Consider the following 23,286-nt stretch of genomic DNA (forward strand, 5'->3'; position numbering starts at 1 on the left):
GCATACCCACACACTCTCAACTCTTTTAAGCCTTCAGCCAGGACTCCCAGGATGGTGTGCTCCCTCTCACAAGCCTCCACCTTCCTTCTCCAACCCTCAGCCAACCCTAATCCTCTAGTGCCCCTCCTGAAACCCCTTCTGCATGGGATGACCAGTCCACAGTGCAATCACAGCAGGAAGTCCCCATCACAATGATGGGAAGCATGCTGCTCTTTTCCACGCCCATTCCCAGGGCCTTCCACAGCTCCTGGTACAATCAGGTACACAGTAGACACATGTTGAATTAATGTATTAACAGATGACCACAAATCCTTCAAGGTCTGTCACAAGTACCACTTCCTTCAGGAAGCCTTTTCTAATCTCTCCCTGATAGAGAACTGTTACCTCTGTTCTGTATCCTAGTCATTTGCCTACCCATTCTCATCACCCTTTATCATAATAAACATATAGAATACACCATATTTTATATTTGTATTTTCCTCTAGCATATGGTTCAGCACTTGGCACAATGCTAAAAAAGCTTTAAACAGGTTTATTGAATGTATGAATGAATGACGAATGGATGAGTGACACTCTCAATTCCTTTATTGTTGTTCTGTCCCACATATGACTTAGGCTTGACAGTTTTCATCTATTTCTCCACAAGTATCTACACTTGTCTGCTAGCTAGTCTACAAGTTGGCTTTGCTTCTGCAGAGGGTGCATGGTGGTGATTCTCAAACCTGAGCATGCCTCAGAATTGCCTATAGAGCTTGTTAAAAAAGAGATTGTTGGGCTACACCCTCAGTTTCTGAGTTGGTCCGTCAAGGACAAGGCTAGAAAGTTTGCATTTCCAAGTTTCAAGGTGGAGCTGGACAGAATGCTTTGAGAACTACTGGACTATGGAATATCATCCTCTGCCCCAAGGGGACACATCCCATGTATCTGCTGCCATCTCTGCATCAGGCCTCCCCACTCTACCCCCATTTCCTCCTAAAAATGCCAGTAGGCGTAAAACCATATATCCTTTAACCCAAGATTTCCATCTTCTTAGAACTTTATTCTAGGGAAATTATTAAAAAGATATACATTACACACACACACATACACACACAAACACTGACACAACCAGCTTTATATATGCCAGGGTTTTTCAAACTTGGCCCATTGGCTCTCTGCGCCAGGTCATTTTCTGTTGTGTGCATGTTGGGGGGCTGACCTGAGCACACTGGGGTGTTTAGTGACATCCATGACCTCTGTTTAGATGTCAGTGGTTCCACCTGCTTCCAGGTGTGACAATCAAAAACATCCCTGGGGGTGGGGTGCAGCTTTGCCTCTATCACTGTTATATTCATGTGAATGCAATCGTTAAGCCTCCGGTAGGTACTACCCTCTGTGTCTGTTACCTTGAAAACAGCTTTCATCTTCACAGCCCTGCAAGGTGGTGATCATTTCTCCTGTGCCACAGCTGAGGAATCCAAGGCCCAGAAGGGTTCATCTTAACCTCATCCAGAACTCAAAGGCACAAGTGCGGTTGAAGCCCAGTTCCTCAGCCTGCAGAGCCTGTTCCCTCCCTTGCTCAACTCTTCGCTTCTCTTTAATATCAGATGATGAGTTACAGACTCAGAAGTTTCTAACAATAGAGGACCCACTCGGTAAATTATAGTGCATCCCTTGGATGGAATATTATGCAGCTTTTAAAATGATGGAGATGGCCGGTGCCGGGGCTCAATAGGCTAATACTCTGCCTTGTGGCGCCGGCACACCGGGTTCTGGTCCCGGTCGGGGTGCCGGATTCTGTCCCAGTTACCCCTCTTCCAGTCCAGCTCTGTGCTGTGGCCTGGGAGTGCAGTGGAGGATGGCCCAGACACTTGGGCCCTGCACCCCATGGGAGACAGGATAAGCACCTGGCTCCTGCCTTTGGATCAGCGCGGTGTGCCGGTCGCAGTGCGCCGGCCACGGTGGCCATTGGAGGGTGAACCAACGGCAAAAGGAAAACCTTTCTCTCTGTCTCTGTCTCTCTCACTGTCCACTCTGCCTGTCAAAAAAAAAATGATGGAGAACCAGTAAAAATGAAAACTGTGTAGTAACACAGAAAAGCACTATCTGGATTACATTAAGTTTAAAAAAAAACTAGAAACAATGAAGCTGTCTACACTAGATTACATCAATGAGCAAATATCTGTGTGGAGAGGTGACTGGTGTGTTAGAGAGAAGACGTTAAGGATAATTTTTCTTTCTTTTTTATATCCATTACTGTTATGAGTATCTTTGTGATTCTTATTTCTAAGCAGTAAGAGTAACGATGAAATCCATGATGTTAGTTTTGTCATAGCTCCAGTTGAATTAATGGACTTACAGCCTCTCTGAGACATCTGTGTGTGCCAGGAGGATTTATCCTTACTTCCCCCCTGACAGCACTGTATGTTTCTGAGCTCATACCCTTCTCCTTGCACTGACTAGCTTCCCCCAAGCACAGCAAGTTGTAAGTGAAGGGGGAAAAAAACCCGGCTCTAAAGGCATCGGTGTGGATCTCTCAGGGAGCTAAGGCTACTAGGAACATGTGGCCTCAAAGAAGCAGACGCGTCTATCTGTCAAAGGGTACTGAGCAGAGCACCAGTCTCATGCATTATGCATCAAGAGTGGCCTGGCACCCTGGCCCGGCCGTGCAGGAGAAGTCTTGCAAAAGGAACATCTGATGAACTGATTGGAATGTCAAAATGTCATTAAGGATAAATTAATAGATGTGTTACTTTGGCCGTAAGAGGCAGTGCCAGCAAGACAACAGGCAGCCGGCGGGCTGTTCTCCAGCTCAAGACAGACGGCGTTTGCAATGGAGATTCATGGGCTTTATGCATCATGAGGTGCTTTGCAGGGAGAAGAATAAACAGAAATGCTCCCGCACTTAAGCGCCGTAAAATCACAAGCATGAGATAAATTAATTAGTGTGCACGGGGAAGGCGGCTGGTCTGGCTGCACTCCTGGGGAAAGCGAGAATGGATGACACTGGGTTAGGGATGATGGGTCCCAACTCTAGCCTCCTAAAGAAAGCAATTGAATTTAATGTGCAATCATAAACTGCTGCGGATGGAAAGATAAGTCTCTGTGTTTTTCAGGGATACTATTTCTGCCTACTGCTTTAAGATCTTTGTGTCTGTGGGTCAAGTGTTTTCAGGAACTGGGGAAACCTGGAAATTGATCCCTCTTATAACGCCACAGAGGGGTAGGCTACAGTATCACGATGCAGGGATCAACTCTTGGGGAAACCTGACTTCCCTGGTGCCATACTAGTAGGGATGGTTCACTCTCTTGTGACGGGAGCCTCATTCTGTCACATAAAATGGTTCCATTGTTTGATAAGCATTGTTAGGAAGTTCTTCTTTGACTTCCCTAGCATCTTCTCCCTTGTAAGTTAACAAGAAAAGCGGTAACAAAAACAGCAAATGCTCATTGAGCGCTTCTTAGAGGCTAGGCTCTGGTCTCTGCTCGGGTTATAACCTTATCTTGTATTATGTAGCCTTCATAGCGCAAGACACTGAAGATCAGAGAGTGAGAAACACGCTCAAGATCACAAAGTTAGTTAATGGCAGTGCCAGGGCCCAAACCCAGGTCAGGTCCAGACTGAGGTCTCAGATCTCAATCCTTATACAGGTCTAAGTCCTATAACCTCCACTCAGGGATCAGAGTCTGACTTTTCAAGCAACATAGAATACTAGAAGGCCAGAAAGATGGGAACCAACATTGAGGACTCATTCGGTACTTTGCTAAGCACTTGGTTTGGGCTTGTCCAACACATCTTTCATGTAACAGCCTTTTAATGTTAGCTATGTTATTTTCCCATTAATTCCTCTCTTTACTTATGTTTTTTAAAGTTCCATGTACATTTGTCACCATTTTATTTGAAAGGGATGGAGGGAGGGAGGGATGGGGGAATAGACAGAAATAGAGATAGATATAACTCTTCCCATCAGCTGGTTCACCCCCCAGTGTCCATAACAGCCAGGATAGGACCAAGCTAAAGCCAGGAGCCCAGAACTGAATCTGGGTTTTCCATGTGGGTGGCAGGGAACCAAGTACTTGATTCACCATTTGCCACCTCCAGGGTATGCATTGGTGGGAATCTGGACCCAAGATGGAGTAGCCAAGACTTGAAATGACAGTTGTCCCCAGCAGCAACTTAACTGATGCAATCAACATGCACCCCCTACCCCCAGTTACTTTTTAAATACATAAAAATCAATTTTATTTATATACCTTAACAGTGAAATATTAGGATACGAATTTTAAAATATCAGTACCAGTTTAAAAAAATGAAACATCCAGGATTAGATCCACCAAAACATGCAAAGGGCCTACATGCCAAAAACTACAAAAAGGGTGGTGAAAGAAATCAAAGTAGATGGATTGAAACCAAGAGACACACTGTGCTGCTGGGTTATGGGACTCAATATTGTAACGAGGTCCATTCTCCTGAACTGACGGGTCTGTAGCTTAGATGCAAGCTAGTCAAAACCAGGCAGGATTTCTCAGAACAAGCTGAAAGGCCATTGTACATTTATTTTGAAGAAGGAAGGGGGTGGGGAGAAGGGTCTCCAAACTTCCATGGTCTAGAAAATGTAACCTGAAACTTATTGTCATGTTAAAAACCACAGCCACCAAGTGACTTTCAAAAATAGTTATTTCTCTTTACCTGCTTCAGCTGAATTTAAATAAAATCCTCAACATGACACACATCTTTTTATAGAACATTATAAACAAGAAAAAATGTTAAGGGACAAAAGTTCACTCAGTGAAACTAAAAGTGGGACTCAAGAGGCCAGTTTAAAAACAACGCAAACAACCCCAGCACTATCCTCTCTTTAATCTTTGTCCTATTTCTCAATGCAGGTTATAAATTTCACACTAATTATAAAAATGCAAGATGAGTCATTCTGCTCCTATTTTGTTCTTCCCTCATTTATACAGTGAGCATTTTCAAAAAATGAAGTGCTTGGTATGAGATTTTGGTTTTTGCTATTGTAATTTGGCACAATGGATATAAACTTTAAGGACTAACTTTGGGCCATCATCATTGAATATTCTACCTGGTTTCAGAACCTTGAAATGCTCACCATGTAAAGTAGGTAGCCTCTCTGAGAATCTCTGCTACACCTACCTGTTAATTCTCCATGAGAACATGGCACCAGTAAGTGGCATGCCATTGTTTCATGAATTTTTTTCTTCATTAGCCTAAGCCCCTAAATTGATGAGCTTATATTTCCTTAAACTCAAAATATTTCTTTACTGGAATGACTAAAAGATTTTATGAGATACCTATATGAAGGTATTTTTGGCCAGTGCCACAGCTCAATAGACTAATCCTCCACCTGTGGCTCGGACACACTGGGTTCTAGTCCCGGTCAGGGCACCGGATTCTGTCCCGGTTGCCCCTGTTCCAGGCCAGCTCTCTGCAGTGGCCCAGGAGGGCAGTGGAGGATGGCCCAAGTGCTTGGGTTCTGCACCCGCATGGGAGACCAGGAGAAGCACATGGCTCCTGGCTTCAGATCAGCAAGGTGTGTGGCAGCCATTGGAGGGTGAACCAACGGCAAAGGAAGACCTTTCTCTCTCTGTCTCTCTCTCTTACTGTCCACTCTGCCTGTCCAAAAAAAAAAAAAAAAAAAAAAAAAAAGAAAAAAGAAAAAAAGAAAGTATCTTGTAAACTGCAAGACAGGAATGCATATAATAACACAAAATGCACTAATAACTACAATGTACTGAGCACCTAGTAGATACAGAACCAGATGTTGTACGTGTATTACCTCATCTTACGTTGTCCTGGGAAGTGACCATAGCAACTTCCCAACTTGGTATCCATGTCCCCAATTTACAGATGAGGAAACAGAAACTCAGACAAGTCAGATCAGCAAGTGGCAAGGTCAAGCTCCAATCCAGTCCATGTTCTTTTCATTGCAGTGCTACTCCAGGTATTGGATATTGTTTTCCACCCCCTTCAGAGCCAGGGTAAAAGAACTGCTTAACATCCTTAATGAATGGGAGATGAGATTACAGAAGTAGAATTTATTGAGCAAACTGTCCCTTGCCTAGATGGCTGGTAAACACCCGCACAATAATTCATTTGATCTATGCACTTTAATTGAGCCATGCATTTCCTGGAAAAACCTTAGATCTCAACCTTTCTTATTAGTTTTGCTATCGAAAACAAAGGTAAGAGAAAGGAATGGCATGAACTCCTATAATAAGCTGAGATTTTTTTTTCACCAAAAGTTCTCTTCTCATCTAGTAGATGCCTAAATCATAAATGGCACAGGGAAGGAAGAATAAAACAAAATAAAAACCAAACTCTCTTAGGTTTGCTCCATTTTTAAAAGAGTACATTGCCACTAAACTGTTTTCCAAGACAAAACAAACCTTCTTTAGGCTTGAGGCTCAATTGGGTTTATAGCCTTCATAAGACCATATTTTCGCTCTTTACAAAAATCAAGTCTCCCATTAAAAAGAGTTTTGACCACACTAATCTTTCCATTCTCCCACTTAAAAAACGTGGGTGGCTGTAACATAGCCACCAATTTCCAGCCTCTCAGAGTGCTTTGCACAATGGTTCAAAGCCGCTGGGATGAAAAATTGCTCTGGAAAGCAGTTCCGCCGATGTTCTTTTATTCTGTTAAAAAGGAGATTTCATCAGCGAGAGTCCTGAGCTCCTGAGCTCCTTGAGGCTTCACTGATGAAGAGATGCTTCTCCACAAACATTTCTCAGGAGATTCATCACGGCTGATGGGCCTTGCTACTCACCAAGGCACCAAACCCACTAGGGGGTGTGATCACAGCAAGAAATTAAACACTATTTGAATGTGAGCTGGGTGGGGGTGGGGGTGGTGGTATTCTTGCCATTCCTTAAATGGCCTCTACACATTTATCAACAGAGTCTGGAAACATGGAGAGGACTCCGTTAATTCCTTTCTGGCTTCCACGAAGTTTGCCCTCCTCAGTTTCTACCATCACAATCAAAGCGACATCCTTCTGATGGTCCTGTGGGACTGAATTCTCAACAAGATGCTGCGTGAAGTAGCCAGATGAAGCCTACGTGCTGCTCCTCCAAAGGCCCTTAGTGATGGCCCTGGATTCTTATCCTGGTTCTCACCTAAGGTTTCAGATTAGAATAAGCTGGGGATTGTCTCAAAGTCAAGGCACAACCCCAGATCTCTTTTCTCCAACCTTTCTTTACAGGTTGTGGCTTGTGGTTCTCTTGCCACCCAGACGCTCTCTCTAAAACATACACCAGCTTCCCTGAGCTCTGTTCACAGAAAGGAGGTGATGTTGCCAGAGGGACTGCCCAGCGCTGATGGTCTCTTCCTGCACTGGATCTTTCCAAAGAAGGTGCTGGCAGCACATTCCAAGAGACCAGCCTGTCTCTAGTTCCTATGAGTAAACGGCCATGGATGCCTTCTCGCCTTCAACCCCAGCACTTTCTCTGGTCCACACAGTCTTTCCGTGTAAAAATGACATTGTCTGTCTGCTCTTGTGGTTCTGGATGGGGCCATCATACAACTCTGGTCTATGTTGTTGATACCAACAGGACTGGATGCCAAGGGGAGGGGGTCCTATCCAGGCACCCAGAGAGAACACTGTAAAGTTAAAGAACTGCCATCTACAATTATCCTACTCCATTCTACTTGACAAGTTCTTCCTGCATTTAACTTCTGCCCCATTGTTACAGCTGGTATCTCCCTTCTCCTCCACCCTAGCACATCCAGCCATTGCCATATTCTAACTCAACTCTATTATTTAGTGAAAGCCAAAAATCCCCAAGGCACATTACCATAGTGTTTCATTTCTTAAGATAATCCAATGAGCTGTACACTACCATTCCCATTTTACAGATGAGCAACTGAAACTCAGAGAGTTTAGGATCCACAGCTGCTTAATAGAATTAGGATTCAAGCTTTCTCCCCGCCCCTTTATTTTCCTCTCTATTGCACTCCTTTCTTTCTCTTCTGTTCCTTTTTAAAGTTTTTTTCCCCTAGCATAAAGTCAGACTAGTTATACAAACAAAGCTGTATGTGTGTGTTTTAGGATAGTGCAGCCAAGGATTAAAGTGAATGGATGTGTGCTTTCTTGTACCTTGCATCTATCTTATACCAGGAAATTTAATGGGCCCTTTAATTCATAGTGTCTTTCCTCAAAGCAAAATCAGTGACTTCCTCACATTGTTCTGTGCCTTCACTGCTCCTCTTTCATGCTTTTTAACATCATTTTATAGCTGTTGGCTAACATGGACAGGTCCTTTGGAAGGTATGAGCTCTTTAAGGGAAGGCTATTTCCGTCTAAATATTCAAGCCCCAGCTCAGTGCTCAGCACAAAGAAATTGCTTAGTAAATGTTTATGAATGAAAAAGGATGCCATTTAAGCGCCAAGGATGTTACAAAACGTAGATGTTTTGACTCCCATTTTACAGATGAGAAACTGAAGCTGACAGAGTTAAGTGACTTCTTTAAAACCGTGAAGCCAGGATGCCCCGGGCTCTTTGTTGCTCTGCACACTCATCTATCTAATAATATCTTGCTAAATACCTCCAAGCCGAACCAAACAACTTGGTAATAAGTGGGAACGCACTCTGGAAGAGATAAAGCACTATATACAAATACGATGTAACCATTATCATCATCATCAACATCACAGGGCTTAACTAAAGCACTTCCTTCCATTAAACGCACCAGGCTGAAACACTTAGAAAGGCGTTTGCCAGCGTGTGCGTCTCAGAATCCTATCTTTGCTACAGCCCTAGCTACAAGAGTCATTTCCACTTTGAGGATGCTTGCTGAAGGCAGACGTTCCAGAAGTAAAGCATGTCTGTCCTGGAGACACACTAGGCACTTCTTGTTTTAATTGTTTATTTATTTGAAAGGCAAGGAGAGCAGGAGAGGAAGAGAGAGAGAGAGAGAGAGATTCCTCTTTCACATGCTTGTTTACACTCTGCATGCCTGCAATAGCCAAGGCTGGGCCGGGCTGATGCCAGAGGCTTGGAACTCAATCCAGATCTCCCACATGGGTAACAGGGAACAAGTACTAGCACCATCACCTGCTGCACATCACTCCAGGTGCACATTAGCAGGAATCTGCATTCAGAAGCAGAGCCGGGATTGGAACTCAGACACACTTACATGTGTTGCAGCTATCCCAAGAGGCATGTCAAGTCCACTACCAAACACTTGCCGCTGACCGGGTGCTTCTGACCCTAGCTTTCTTTTCTGCTGGGTTCAGCAGAAGAGTATTACTACAGTTTTCTCTGTGCTACACGTGGAACTCCCCAAGGTAGGAGCTAGGTAGAAAGGTCCCCGTGGTCTTCATACCCAGCACAAGCACAGATGAGTAGCAAATACTGTAAATAAACAACTGCTCAAGGAGAATTTTTTAGTTTACCCATCACCGAAGGGCAACAGAGTAATGACTCCAACTAGCTGAATCCAATGTGCCCATAGATGATGAAGAGTACTTGCTCAGGGGAGGGACACAGACTCAAAACCACTCTTCTCCAATGGCCACACTGAAGACAAGCCAATGGGAGAGTCACAGAGGTGGTCCCCTGATCATTGGGTTTGGAGAAAGACTGACATGCAGAGATGGATGGGGAAAGCCTCGGCTGTGGGAAGAAGAGAAGACAAGGGGAAGGGAGGGAACCCCCCGGGAAGTTCTGCAAAGCGGTGGTGACTTTCACCCTCTGTCCTGACCATCCATCATGTGACCTTGGGTGAGGCCCCTCTAAACGGGAAGGCGGGAGGGACCATCAGTCAGGAGCTGTCGCTGGCAGTGATGCTAGCACGTCGGGGGAGACAGTCCTTCATTTATGAGCCTTCACAGGAATGCTCTCCCTGACCACACTTCAGCCACCTCTTTCTCGCATCAGATAATTCCCCGACTCGCTCTCATTTTCTTCATGAAGTTCAAATACAATTACAGAGTAGAAAGATTTAGAATCACAGACAGATCTTTGATCTAAAACTCAAAGCATCACTAATACCTGGCTGGTATTAAATCTTAAATTTAGGTATAGACGTTCAATTGCAGTATAAACACCATTTGCCACCTTTGGAGAGGAAACACTCATTTGTATTTTCCCTGATTAAGGTGACAGAGCCTCTGACTTATAGATTTGCTCTGTTTGGTATTCATGAGTGATGTGCTTAGGGTCTCATTCAACGGAGTAAACAATAAAGCATCCATTCTGTCACAATCCCTATCCAAATCTATCTGTATACGTGTTCCAGCCCAGGGCATTTATATCTATATCATTGTGACAGCTTGCATTCATTTTGTGCATTTATAATTGTGACAAGCAAGTACATATACAATATTTCTAAACCCAAAGTCAAAATAAAACTACCAAATAGGTGGTCTGAAAGTCCACCATCAACGTATGCTAAGAGAAATGAAAATGCATATTAACTAACTCTCAGTGGATAGAATACTATAACTCAGTGAGAGGGTACTAAACTCATCGGGTGTTTTCCTTCAGCTCATCAACACAGCTCTATGTGCCTAATTAGTTCTTGGTACTACTGGGAAATGAAAGATCAATAAAAACAGGTCCTTGTCCAAAAGGCGACATTTATATAATTATTCCAAAGGTAGCAGAATCTGAGACATCCGATGAATGAGTAAGTCAGTGGCTGAACGTATGAAAGCTGAGTGCAATAACAAAGATACAAGCCCAGTTCTGTGGATGTGGTCTAACTGGAGAGGGCTACCAGAGTAAGAGAACAGTAAAGCTCCCTTTTGAAGATACCGGAATTTCCTAAGCACAGGAAGGGGATAACACTGCAGGGAAAAAGGAACAGCTTGGCGAGAGTGGTAGGTACAGCAGGGTGAGTGACAATCTTAGGGGAGTTGCTCTCAGTGCGAGCCTGCAGAGTAATAACCTGAGTGCTTGTTCAAGTGCAGATTCCCAGGTCTGGCAGTGGGGCCCAGGAATCAGAATTCTCACCGCGGTCCTCCCTTGGACAAGCAGTGGCAGTGAGAGAAGCCACTTTTGTCATGACTGCATGCTGATGCCTTAGATTTTCACCTGTCAACATGTTTGCTGTCAGCTTTTGGTAATTGATATTTATCATCTTTAAATGGTTTTCTTCCAGTCCTATTTTTTCTTCATTTTTATTCAAAGTGGCTGATGAATTACATAAAATGATTTTTGAGTATCTTTGATATAATCATTTTAAATGCCTCTTTAAATTTATTGAGGCAATGATAACTGATTTGCAGCAGCTGATGATGTGAAAAGGCATGTGTATTTGGGACAAGGAAGCAGTCTCACTCTGGTTGAGGTCCTACTATGTGCTAGGCATTTTATAAGCAATGTAACAATGTGCCTATTAGATCTGTAAGGTATGAATTTTAAAATCTCTGATTCACTTATCAGGAAACTGAGGCTTAGAAAAAGTTAAGCAGCTTGTTCAAGTCAGAAAAGGAGCAAAAATTTTCTGCAGAGAAGTAAGGAAGGTACAATATCTGGGGGTTATCTAAAAAGATGTCATTTTAAAAAAATGCATATATATTTATTTTAAAGGCAAAGTAACAGAAACAGGTGGTGGAGGGAGAAAAGAGAAGGAGGGAAAGAGGGAGAAAAGGAGCGATGGAGGGAGGGAGGGAGGGAGGGAGAGAGACATTGATTGATTGATTTTGAGAGATTTCCCATCTGTTGGTTTACTCCCCAAATCCCAAATATCTGTAATAATCAGCACTGGGCCAGGCTGAAGTCGGGAGCCCATAACTCCATCTGAGTCTTCCAGGTAGGTGTCAGGGACCTAAACACTTGGGCCATCAACTGCTCCTCTCAGTGCACGTATTTGCAGGAGGCTGGATCAGAAGCGGAGGCTGGACTTGAACCAGGCAATCTGATATGAGCCGTGGGCATCTCAAGTGTCAGCTTAACCCACTGTGCCCAGTGTCTGCCCCTCTTTAATTTCTTAAGAATATTGCATCTCTCTGTTGACTTCAGTTGTTATGTAGTTGATTTCTAGCTCGTTCCCTCATTCATTCCACGTGCATTTACTGGGAGTTCACTGTGTGTGTGGTGGCACCATGGTGAGAACCCTAGTGGACAGGAAACATCTTCAAGACATATGTGTGGCCGGCGCTGCAGCTCAATAGGTTAATCCTCCGCCTTGCGGCGCCGGCACACCAAGTTCTAGTCCCGGTCAGGGCACTGGATTCCGTTCTGGTAGCCCCTCTTCCAGGCCAGCTCTCTGCTGTGGCCAGGGAGTGCAGTGGAGGATGGCCCAAGTGCTTGGGCCCTGCACCCCATGGGAGACTAGAATAAGCACCTGGCTCCTGCCTTCGGATCAGCACGTTGCGCCAGCAGAAGCGCGCCAGCCACGGTGGCCATTGGAGGGTGAACCAACAGCAAAAGGAAGACCTTTCTCTCTGTCTCTCTCTCTCACTGTCCACTGTGCCTGTCAAAAAAAAAAAAAGACATATGTGCCCCTGCCCATGATATGAAGTAACTGTGGTGAGAGTTCAGAGGACAGGACATTCCCACCGGTGGAGGGAGTCAGGGAAGACTTCTTGTAGGAGGGAGCATTTGATCTGCACCTTGGAAAAAGATGTAGGATTTTAATGTGCTGAAATCAGGGGTGAGAGGAAGGATATGGGAAAAGTCCTGGAGTCTCGGGGAGCTTCCACACACTGAGAGCTGGCCAGGTCATGGTTTTCCACCTCCATGACACCTGCACAGGCATCTGTCGAAAGGTAAGTGAAGCATTTAAGTGCTCTTTCATGGCCGAAACAGTTGGTAAACATCTTAGCGCTTTTTCAAGAACTACTACACTAGAAATGTCTCTGCTCAAAACAATTACCATGCCCATCACACACCTTGAGCTAAATTAACCTGTGGACACACGCCAACTCTTAATATCCCTGAAAAAGACAAGTCCTGAAGAAAGGAAGCTGTTAAATGCGGTTTGCTAAAGAAAGGAGAAAAGGATTTCTCCGGAAACATTTCAATCAGCTCAGAATAGGAAGAATAATAGCTGCTTTGTGCAAAATACCTACTGTGTTCCAGCAGCAATACATAGACACTTTCTCACTGCCACTTGGTATAGTGCTCTGAAGCCACTGCTGTGATCACCACGTGGCAGATGAAGAATCGGGCTCAGGCTGGGTCTATGATTGCTCACGTGAAAACAATTTCAGTGAAAGGCAGATGTAGCATTATGATCTAGTCCTCACACTGCGGGGTGTGTGTGTGTGTGTGTAGGAGAGACAATGAAGACTTCATCTCAGACTCTCCTGTATCCATGGTCCCCAGGTCCTTCTACCCTGGCTCAGTTTTCACTGATCTTTTGTATACCCTGTTCATGAACACTCTTTTGGCCACTTCTCACTCTAACAACTCCTTGGTGACCTCTGATGCAGCAGCCCAGTGCTCTCAGCTCTGACCACCCTCAGCAGGTGTCCAACGTGCAGCACTGCCTGAGAGAGCAAGCACACCAACCCAGACAACCCAGGACAGCAGAGACCACAGCCTCCCTGCCAACCCAGAACAGCCACCACTTCTTGTTCCTAGCAAGGCACTGATGACCATCACAGAAATGAGGCACTATAGGCAGACAGACTTGCATTTAGATCCTGGATCTCATGCAAGCTGGCCAAGGAATTTCCAAGTACATGGTCCAGGCATGACTCCCTCCATCATGTGAAGTGCAGGGCTTGGTGAGAAGGATGGACACGGCTTGGCAGGCATGCAGTCCTGATCTCACATCCGAGCTCTGCTGCATTCTGGATGCAGGATATAGTTAAGTCTTCAAACTTCCAAATCAAATAAACTCAATAATGTATATCTTACAAGGCTTGTTGTACACATTGATGGATCTGGCACAGAGTAGGAGCTGACTGGTAATTCTTTTCAACTTTGCAACCTTGTAGGCTGGTACAAGGTGTGCCTCATTCACCTTTGTGTCTACAACATCAAGCACAGGATCCTTCATGCTGTACAAGCTCAGTAAAGCAGGAGAAAGCTTGATCCTTATTCTCTCCCTACTCTCTAGGGCAAGGAATGTAAAACTATAACCTGCAGGCCAAATGTGTCCCAGGGTCTGATTTTACACAACAAAGTTTTATTAGAAAACAGCCATACTCATTAATGCACACACTGCCGATGATGGCTTTCATGCTACCATGTCAGAGCTGAGTAGATACAAAACCAGCAGCATTTATTATCTGGCTCCTTACATAAAGTGTTTGCGGACCCCTAGTCTTGGGTGTGGATCTTTTCAATGAGAGAGGTCACTTAGGGGCCTTTTTATTTTTGGGCAAAAAAATTCATCTGCTCCTATCCCATCCACATTTTATATTCTGTTTCTCTGGTTTATTCAATTTTCCTCCTTAACTCTTACTACTTTGTAACATGCTATTTATTTTTATATGTTGTTTGTTACCCCACTAAAGTCTCCACATGGGTAAGGATTTTCACTTGTGGTAACACCTGAATCCCTACAACCTTGAAGACTGCCTGGCCTGTAGTGGGTCCTCTACAAATATTTGTTGAATGAATGAACACAGATTTCATTGAACAGATTAGTTCCCAAAGTGTGTTGGAGGCTTTGTCTTTTATGGAAATTTTGGAGGGGCCTGGTGCCCTGGGAGGAGAGTGTTATTTTTCCTATTTAGTGGATGAGACAACTGAACCTCCAGCTTCTCACACTATAATGTGCACATGAATCCTGTTACAGTGCAGGCTCTAATTCAGGAGGTCTGTGTTGGGGCCCCGATTGCTACATCTCCAGCATGCTCCCAGCTCTTGCTGATGGTCTGCTGCCCACACGCTAAACAGCAAGGGTTCAAGGCTCCACTCAGAGTCTACACTAGGACTTGGATTATAGGTTTTTTTTTTTTTTGGACAGGCAGAGTTAGAGAGAGAGAGAAACAGAGAGAAAGGTCTTCCTACCATTGGTTCACCCCCCAAATGGCCACTACGGCTGGTGTGCGGTGCTGATCCGAAGCTAGGAGCCAGGTACTTCCTCATGGTCTCCCATGCGGGTGCAGGGCCCAAGCACTTGGACCATCCTCCACTGCCTTCCCTGGCCACGGCAGAGAGCTGGACTGGAAGAGGAGCAACCAGGACAGAACCAGCGCCCCAACAGGGACTAGAACCCAGGGTGCCAGCGCCACAGGTGGAGGATTAGCCTAGTGAGCCGCGGCACCGACCTATAGTTTTTAATCTGGAGAATGTGGAAACTGTCATTTTCTTCCTGTTCCCTCTTCTTGATTTCTATGCCACTCTCAATCCTATGATCTCTCAAGACCTCTCTTTCCCCCTGCTAGGCTTCCTGTCCCGACCTTGCCTATGCCTATGAGCTGTCTTTCCATAACCACCCACCCCATCTTCATCACCTTCAACTCTTCCTTCCCCCCCAGGCTTCTCCACTTCAACTACACATGCGCCCAAAACTTTGATCTTTCAAGTGGCCAAATCACATGTTTCTCATGTTTTTCCAGCCTCTGAGTTAAAAAAAGGTGATCATCCTTGTGAACCCCCAGGTGGGTGAGATCTTCTCCCACCCCTGCTCTATAACCTGCACAAGATATTTTGATGGCTCAAAGTCAGGACAACTCCAACAGTCTCCACCTCCTCTGTAGCATCTGCTATGGCCCACCAATTCTTCCTTCTGCACTGGCCTTCTCTCCTGGGTTCTTATAGTTTCCTTCATACTGCCAGTCTGCTTTGATAGCTTCTTTCCTCTTCTGAATCTCCAACCATGCTCTGTTCCTGAGCCTCAGTCCTTAGCCCACCATTCACTTGCCACTCTTTCTTCGTATCTGATTCTATCCACCCTGTACTCTCATCTGCCCTCTCTCTATGAGGGGGCTCCCCAACATGCATCTCCCACCCCAAACTGTGTCTACATTTCCAAGGTCCCATTGGACATTTCTGCTTAGAAGTTCCAACATTCTCAGCCTAGCACACCAGAGTCATATTCATCCTTTGCTCCAAACAATTTCTCTACCACAGTTCTATTTCTAAGATAACACATTTTCCCCTCCCATCTGCTATTGGATGGCTTTGGGAGATTGACATACCTCTCTGAAAAATTTCTGTTCCATTAAATATTGATAATAGTACCTAAGAGACTGGGCTACTATGATTATTTCATGTATGTACAGGTGGCAGTAATTTCTTCACCTCCCCTTCTGCCTAGACTATAAAATGTATCTTATATATTCAGTCCCCTTAAATCTAGGGGATGACTTCTACCACAAACACTTGGTGGAAGCTGAGGATGGGGATATGGTGCTCAAGAAGAAAATCTAACTGCCTAAGACTTCTCTGTAGAAGGCGGAATATTACTCTATAGTAACATCCAAAATATAACACTCAAGGGTGCTCAGGGGTTCATAGATACAAAATTATGACTCTTACATGGAAGTCCTGTGCCCCATCCAGAGGTTTTGTATCCTACTGCTAGAATGAGCTTCATACTCTGACTGGTGACATAGAACTCCAGGCCTGCACCAATTGAAAGGACCTTGTTTATCACTGCAGCTTGAATACAAGTATTTGCATATCTACCTCCTGCACTTCCACATGGCTCATTTTTTAAAAATTTATTTAAGAGAGACAGGTAGATAGAGAGAGATGAGAGACAGAGATAAAGAGAGAGCTCACTTCTGCTGGTTCACTTTTCAAATGCCCACACTGGCCATGGCAAGGCTGGGGCTGAAGCCAGAAGCCAGCAGTCAGGAACTCAGTCTAAGTCTCCCAAGTGGGCAGCAGGAACCCAATTACTTGATCTATCACTGCTACCTCCCAGTGTCTGCATTAGTCAGAAGCTTGAGTCAGGAGCTGCAGCCATGGATGGAAGCCAGGCACTCCAATGTGGGATATGTGCTTCCTAACTGCTTGGCCAAATACCCATCCCACAGTCTGTTCATTTTTTATCCCACCACTGTTTCTAGCACAGCACATGGTATAAATAAAGAAAATGCTGCATACATTGAAGAAATATAAAGGGGTGAGGTACCCAGAGGTTGTGATGACCACACTGCATGCAAATATTGCATGCTCACACCTGCTATGGTACACCAATGCCATAAGAACCCCTGGAAAACCAATTGAATTCTCACAGGTTGCCATTATTGCCATGACCCCTGGGGACACTGAAGTGGGAAGTAAAGAGAACTAACATTTCATGAGTGCCAACTTTGTGACAAGCCCTTTACAAAATCGTTTCATTCCCTCTTCAAGCCAACTCTATGAATTATACACTATTATTCCCATTTAGGGTTAGAGAAAGGAGACTAAAAGAGCTTAGAAATTTTGCCAAGGCTATGTAATCAAGTGAGCGTATCAAGGCTGTACAATCAGTGAGTGAGAGAGACAGGGTTTAAACAAAAAGCCGCACAGTCTTCAAGCTCTTGCTCTTGGCACCAATAACAGACCACACTGTTTCATAGCTCCATGCCTTTGCAGAAACTGTTGCTGCTTATCAGAATTTTTGTTTCATTACAGGCTAAAGTCATGTCTAAGTACACTGACCACTGTCTCTTGCCATACTACCAGTTGCTCTACTAGGTGCTCCTATTCCAGAATATGTTTAGGAATTCTCAGTAGACATTTCAATTACTTGACTTTATGCGTGAGCATGAAGCTCAGAGTCCTAGGTATTTCTCCATCTTCCTTGTCCAAAACATATAGGGCATGTCCAGCACATGTTTGTTGATGAATGAGTGAAAAAATGAAAGAATGGTATTTCCACCTTTGGTGTCAGGGGTTCTTTCGTTCCTATAGGACATGACGTAGGTGATACCAGTATCTTATCTGCTCAGTGCTTGGCCCTATAGACCCATGGACCAAACGCCAAGCAGGGCAAATAGGGCAGCCATTTTACTGGTTCCATCTTCTTCTATGGAGCTGCAACAGATGATCATTGCTAGGCATGGCTTCGCTCTAAGCCTGGACTTGCCAGTGGTGAGGGAAGACATGGAGTAGTGAGCCACACACTTCACCAGGAGCCAGGCATTCCTAGTCTTACTCCCAATCTTTCACTAGCTGGGTATATGGTAAGTTCATATACTTCTCTCTGGACCTCAAATTCTAAAAATGGAAAGTGCATATAAGGAATATGGGACTACTTCAGTGGTTTTCTTAATTTTCATCATCAAAGCTCCATTGTACAGACTTCTCTTTTACCCTTATATTTGAAAATCCTTGCTTTGTAAATAATCATCATCTTTGTTTAGTAAGTGTAACAAACAACTGAGTCAGCTGTCACCTTCAAATCCCAGGAAAATGCACTGATAACACGAGATAACTAATACTAAACACCACACAGATAAGGAAAAGATCTTAGATGTTTTTATCACCTATGAGGCTGGTTCTAAAACGTCATGATTTGCTGTAGTCACAAAATAGGTGAAACAGACAATGAATAACTTTCTAATCTTTGAGCCCCCAGGGTCACCTGTTCCTGGACAGACACAGTGGATGTAGAAGTTGCTGAGATCTGTGATTTTTGTCTTACATGTGCAAGTCCTGCATGAAAACGAGCCCCCTGTCTTTCTGGAATTTAGGGGTTTCTAACTCAAAAATTACACTCACAAAGGAGAAACAGTCCCTCTCAGCTCCAAAAATAGGAAAAATAAATTTAAGATGGCAGAAATGTAACAACGAACTTTAACAATGACAATGTATTTTCAAATGGAAAACATCTATGCAAAATAGAAACTACAGGGCTGCAAATGACTTAGACAGAAGTGGATATGAGAAACCAACAGACACTTGGTTGGCGCAGGAAATGCATGCTACAGATTCCCTTGCAGGGTACGAAGCAAAGTTAACACCAGCTCGATACTTACAAGTAATAGGAGTAGGAATAAGCATTTCTTCTATATATTGATGGGCAGTCAGATGAAGGAAATGTCCAAAAAGGGGAAAAAAGAAAAAAACAAACAAACAAGAATTAGATTTATAGGAAATCTTGGTTCTTAGAAATGCATATATTATTTTAGCATCCCTAAGCTCAGGAAGATGCAAGTTTGTCCATCAATCATTTTGGCTGAGAATCAGACACTTTCAATGGCAGAAGAAACAAGGGAGACCTCTCCTATAACAGGGAGACTCGCTATCTAATCAGAGGCAGAGGAAGCCAAGTTTCACGCTAGATGCTTTCATCAGTTGAAAGTCTTTCCTCATGGTCCACTAAAACAAGCTTCCTTATAATTATAAATTTTTGGAGGGTGCATACAGGATCAGCTTTTGTGCTCTCCCAAAACTAGTCAACCATTCTTCTATATAGTGATCTAAGCAATACCACAATAGCTCCTTCCATATCCCTTATTTCTGGTCACAGCACATCAGAATCTATTGGATAACATTACTCCAAAATCAAGGAAATTGTATAGCCAAGCATCCAAGATGGCTCAAGGATCCATATTTCCCAGTATGTAGGCCCATCTGTAGCACTCTCCCACACTGTATTAGGCTCTGTGTGATGAATAGGTTGTGGTAGGAATTATATTCTGAACTTTCTAAGCAAGGTATAAAGCCTTGCAGGTCTAGCTGGGTCTTTGGAATTCTCTGTTGGGTCCCTGAGATGCCATGTAAAAAATCTAACTTTCTCCAAAATGTTAAAAAAAAATTGAAACAAAAAAATAAACTTATAAAACAAGAAATATAACTTTCTGGAGGCTACAACACTGAAGAGAAATAAATGTCCAGCCAGCTACCAGCCATTCCAGCCCCACCTAATCAAGTTACCCCAGCTAAGACCCTTGACATCAAGGAGCAAAAACAAGTCGTTCCCTTCAAGCTCTGCCCAACGTTAAGACTCAGGAGCAAAATACATCAGTGTTGTTCCACAAGCCATTAGACTTTAGGGGTCATTTGTTACACAGCAGTAGACAGCTAGAACACAGTTCAACCTCATCAAGAAAGAACACTGTACTGAGAGAGAGGAATATCAACATTCAGTCTGAAAGACTCTAACTTGAATTAACTCTGTGCCTTCATGTCCTCATCTGCTCCTCAGGTAGACTGAACTAGATCAGTGGTTTTCAAATTGTGTTTCCAGACGGCTGGGGGGTTCTGCTGAGCAACCTCATTGCAACACAGGATGAAGACACTGAGCAGGTGAGGCTGCTGCTCCCTCACCACCCAGCAAGGCCAGTGCATCTCCATTTTTATCTGGTTCATAAATTCGAGTTTCATCTTACATCGAACATGGCTAAGGATTCTACACTCTGAAAATCATTGCTTTTAGTTTCTTTCTAACATCCTTACTAGTTCTTGATTTCTGAGCAATAAAAATCTCTAATAAGTCCATGATATTGCCTTTGTTGTGACTTTGTCTCACATTGTAAGAAAATAGACAGTTTTTTTCAAAATAAGAATGGGAATAGGAGAGGGAAGAGGAAGAAGCATGGGAGAGCAGGTGGGAGGGCAGGTAGGGAGGAAAGAGTCACTGTGTTCCTAAAACTGCATTTATGAAATGCGTGAAGTTTGTATAAGTTAAATAAAGGGTTTCTGGGAAAAAAAAAGAAAATAAATGGAAATGCTTCTACTTAACATCAGCTTTACCTACACTGATAATAAGTAATACCTTTGTGGACTAATAAAAATCGCTAGGTAATTCAACTTCCAAATATCAAGGTAAGTGAAAATAGCTCCCTTCCATCTTGAGTTATTTGATTAACTATAACCCTCACCCTGTTCTCGTGTCAGAAGAAGATGCAGTCTTTATGACTGTGGAGATGAGGGCAAATCTTCAGGACCCCAAACTTCACCTTCAGGCAGAAGCTCCCAATGTGGGGTCATCTCTAGGCTTTCTCTGGGCTACTGGCAAAGCCAAACTGTACTGTCCCATAAGGAAAGTGACTCTGAGACACAAGAAGGCATGGTGGGAGGGGAGCCCCATGTCCCCTTGGGAGGCTGAGCTGGAGAAAGTAAGCCAAAGTGCAGCAAGGTCTGGCCAGCCAGAAGCTGAACAGTATCACACACTGAGTGAACACTGCCCCTAGATGACAAAATAGTGTGAAAAACTCAGGACCGTAATGATGAGAAACTGGAGTATCCCATAACAAGTCATCAAATCCCCCTCATCAGCCACATAGGTTGGTGATGTAAGAAGACCATTACTCCTGTTTTGTTGCTAGATAATTCAGTGCCTGGAAATTAGCTTTCTCTTGGGCAGAAAGCTCAGAATCCATCAAAGACTTACAGACACCTGTGTTCACACTGAGCTGAGAACCAAGAAGCTGGCATCCCAAACCCAACTCTTTCACTTGCTCATTATGACATTTCTGGACAAGGGAACTCCTCCCCCTTGGACCTCTGCTCCTGGACCCATGTGCTAAGATGGATGGGATAGATGACTGACAGACAGCTCAACCACTTGGGAGAGGGGAAATAGGATAAGCCCTGCCATCTCAATACCACCACTATGTGGCTTTGAGCAAATCACTCAACAGCTCTGATTCCTATTCTCTCCATCCTGAGGTTATAGGCAATGACTACACATCCTCAAGGGTCACTGTGTGCACTAACATCAGACTATATTCATCAAATATCTAATTTAGATGAATATTAGATATTTATATATGATACATAAGTATTTAAATCTCATATGTAAGTATTTAAATTTCATTCCTCTAAATTAATGCTAGACTGTATTCATCTGAACAACTGGACTATAGTAAGGCACAATAAAGAGTGGCTTATGCTTCTACCTTATCTACAGACAAAACATTTGCTGCTTCTTACTCTGGTCATCAGGAACAAAGTGTCCACCTCTTTAGGAATAATGAAAATCACAGAATAAGAGCAAACGCTCTTGCAGCTCTTAGTGTGTGCCGGGCATTGCTTTTTCCTCCTCTTACGTATTCCTACACGATCCACAACTACCCCGAAAGATGGGTGTTATGATCATCTCTGCCTTACAAGTGAGGAAACAGGGGTGAAAGTGAAGCCACCTGCCTGGGGTCACACAACAAGTACCTGGATTTCATAGCACCAAGGCTCATGCCTGTCACCACTAGTCCGTGCTGCCTTTGAGGAAGGAGGACAGTGAATGTCCGCTCAGCAATGCAGTGAGCCAGGCCTTCAGAGGCCATGTGCCCTATCTCTTCCAAGCTGGCCAATTTGCATTTGGTTGAGAAATACAAGGCTGCTGCTCACCAGGTCACAGCTGCTGTGCATCTTTGGACCCAACACAAGGCCTCCTTGCTAAGCTGCAGTACCTCACTGTCAGCGGCCACCACACCACCTGTTAAGTCTCAGGCTCCATTTGACATTTGGATCCTGTGGCTTTTCTGGTCTCAAACTTCAGGATTCATGTCTGCCCAGGCCACACTCTCCTCCTTCTCCTTCACCTACAAACCACAGACGGCCTCTTCCAAGGAGCTTTCCTGAGAGATCTGGGTGTCACTAAAGCCAGTGCTACCCCTGCACAGCTTAAAGGCAACTCCAGAATGAGGTAACTGAAAAACTTCCATTAATTGAACATCTTTTCCCAATTCAATGGAAAGCCTTTCAGGGCAAGTATCACAGGTCTTCACTCTGTGACCAAAACACGGGTTATAAGCGTGTTTTCTCTAAGCCTTGAAAAAGATTTACTGAAGGTCTAAATTTACAAGGATACCATGATATTGCAAGTAACAGATTGCCTCAAACCAAAAATCCTGAGCAGGAAAACAGCTGCGCTTAGGAGACAAAAAAATAAAAAATAAATAACCCTAAATTTAATAAATCACATACTGCAGAACCTTCTTCCCAGCTCTCTGACAAGACTGACTTCAGGCAGTTTCTCTTTGTTCTAAACCATTTAAACAGGAATAAGTTGTCTGTGTAGCCACTCATTTGACCATCTTCCCATCCATCTAACTCATATCATATCCATCCATCCATCCGTCCATCCATCCATCCATCTATTACTTAATAATCCACTCATCCACACATCTATCCAACAACCCATCCATCATCCATCCATCATTAATGCAGCAAAAACTTCTTGAAGGCCTACTGCATCCTTGTCTCTTCCAAGTATTAGATATAGAAAAACAAAAATGAAATATAAGATGTCTGATATAAGACCCAGACAAGAAAATTATAGCCCCTATGTCTAAGATCCAGACAAGAAAATTATAAAACAGATGACAATTGCTATCACTTAAACAGAGCCCACTTACATGCTGGATACCATTCCAAGTACATCATGCACACTATTTTATCTAATTATTGCCCTATGAGGCATCATTATCCCTGTTTATGAGGAAGAAAGTAAGGCCCAGAGAGGTTAAGCAACTTGCCCAATTTATACAGCAGGT

The 23,286-nt window shown here is 43.8% G+C and overlaps 1 protein-coding gene across 1 annotated transcript in view; it reads right to left on the reverse strand.

Moving 5' to 3' along the window:
• PTPRT (protein tyrosine phosphatase receptor type T) overlaps window positions 1-23,286 on the reverse strand; it is a 787,789-nt gene that overhangs the window by 130,000 nt on the left and 634,503 nt on the right. Inside the window, exon 14 of the mRNA XM_062202558.1 lies at window positions 18,823-18,852. Coding sequence (XP_062058542.1) covers window positions 18,823-18,852 — 30 coding nt within the window. The remainder of the gene's footprint in view (window positions 1-18,822; window positions 18,853-23,286) is intronic.

This window comes from Lepus europaeus, chromosome 10 (genome assembly GCF_033115175.1).
Source record: "Lepus europaeus isolate LE1 chromosome 10, mLepTim1.pri, whole genome shotgun sequence".
Classification (NCBI taxonomy): Eukaryota; Metazoa; Chordata; class Mammalia; order Lagomorpha; family Leporidae; genus Lepus; species Lepus europaeus.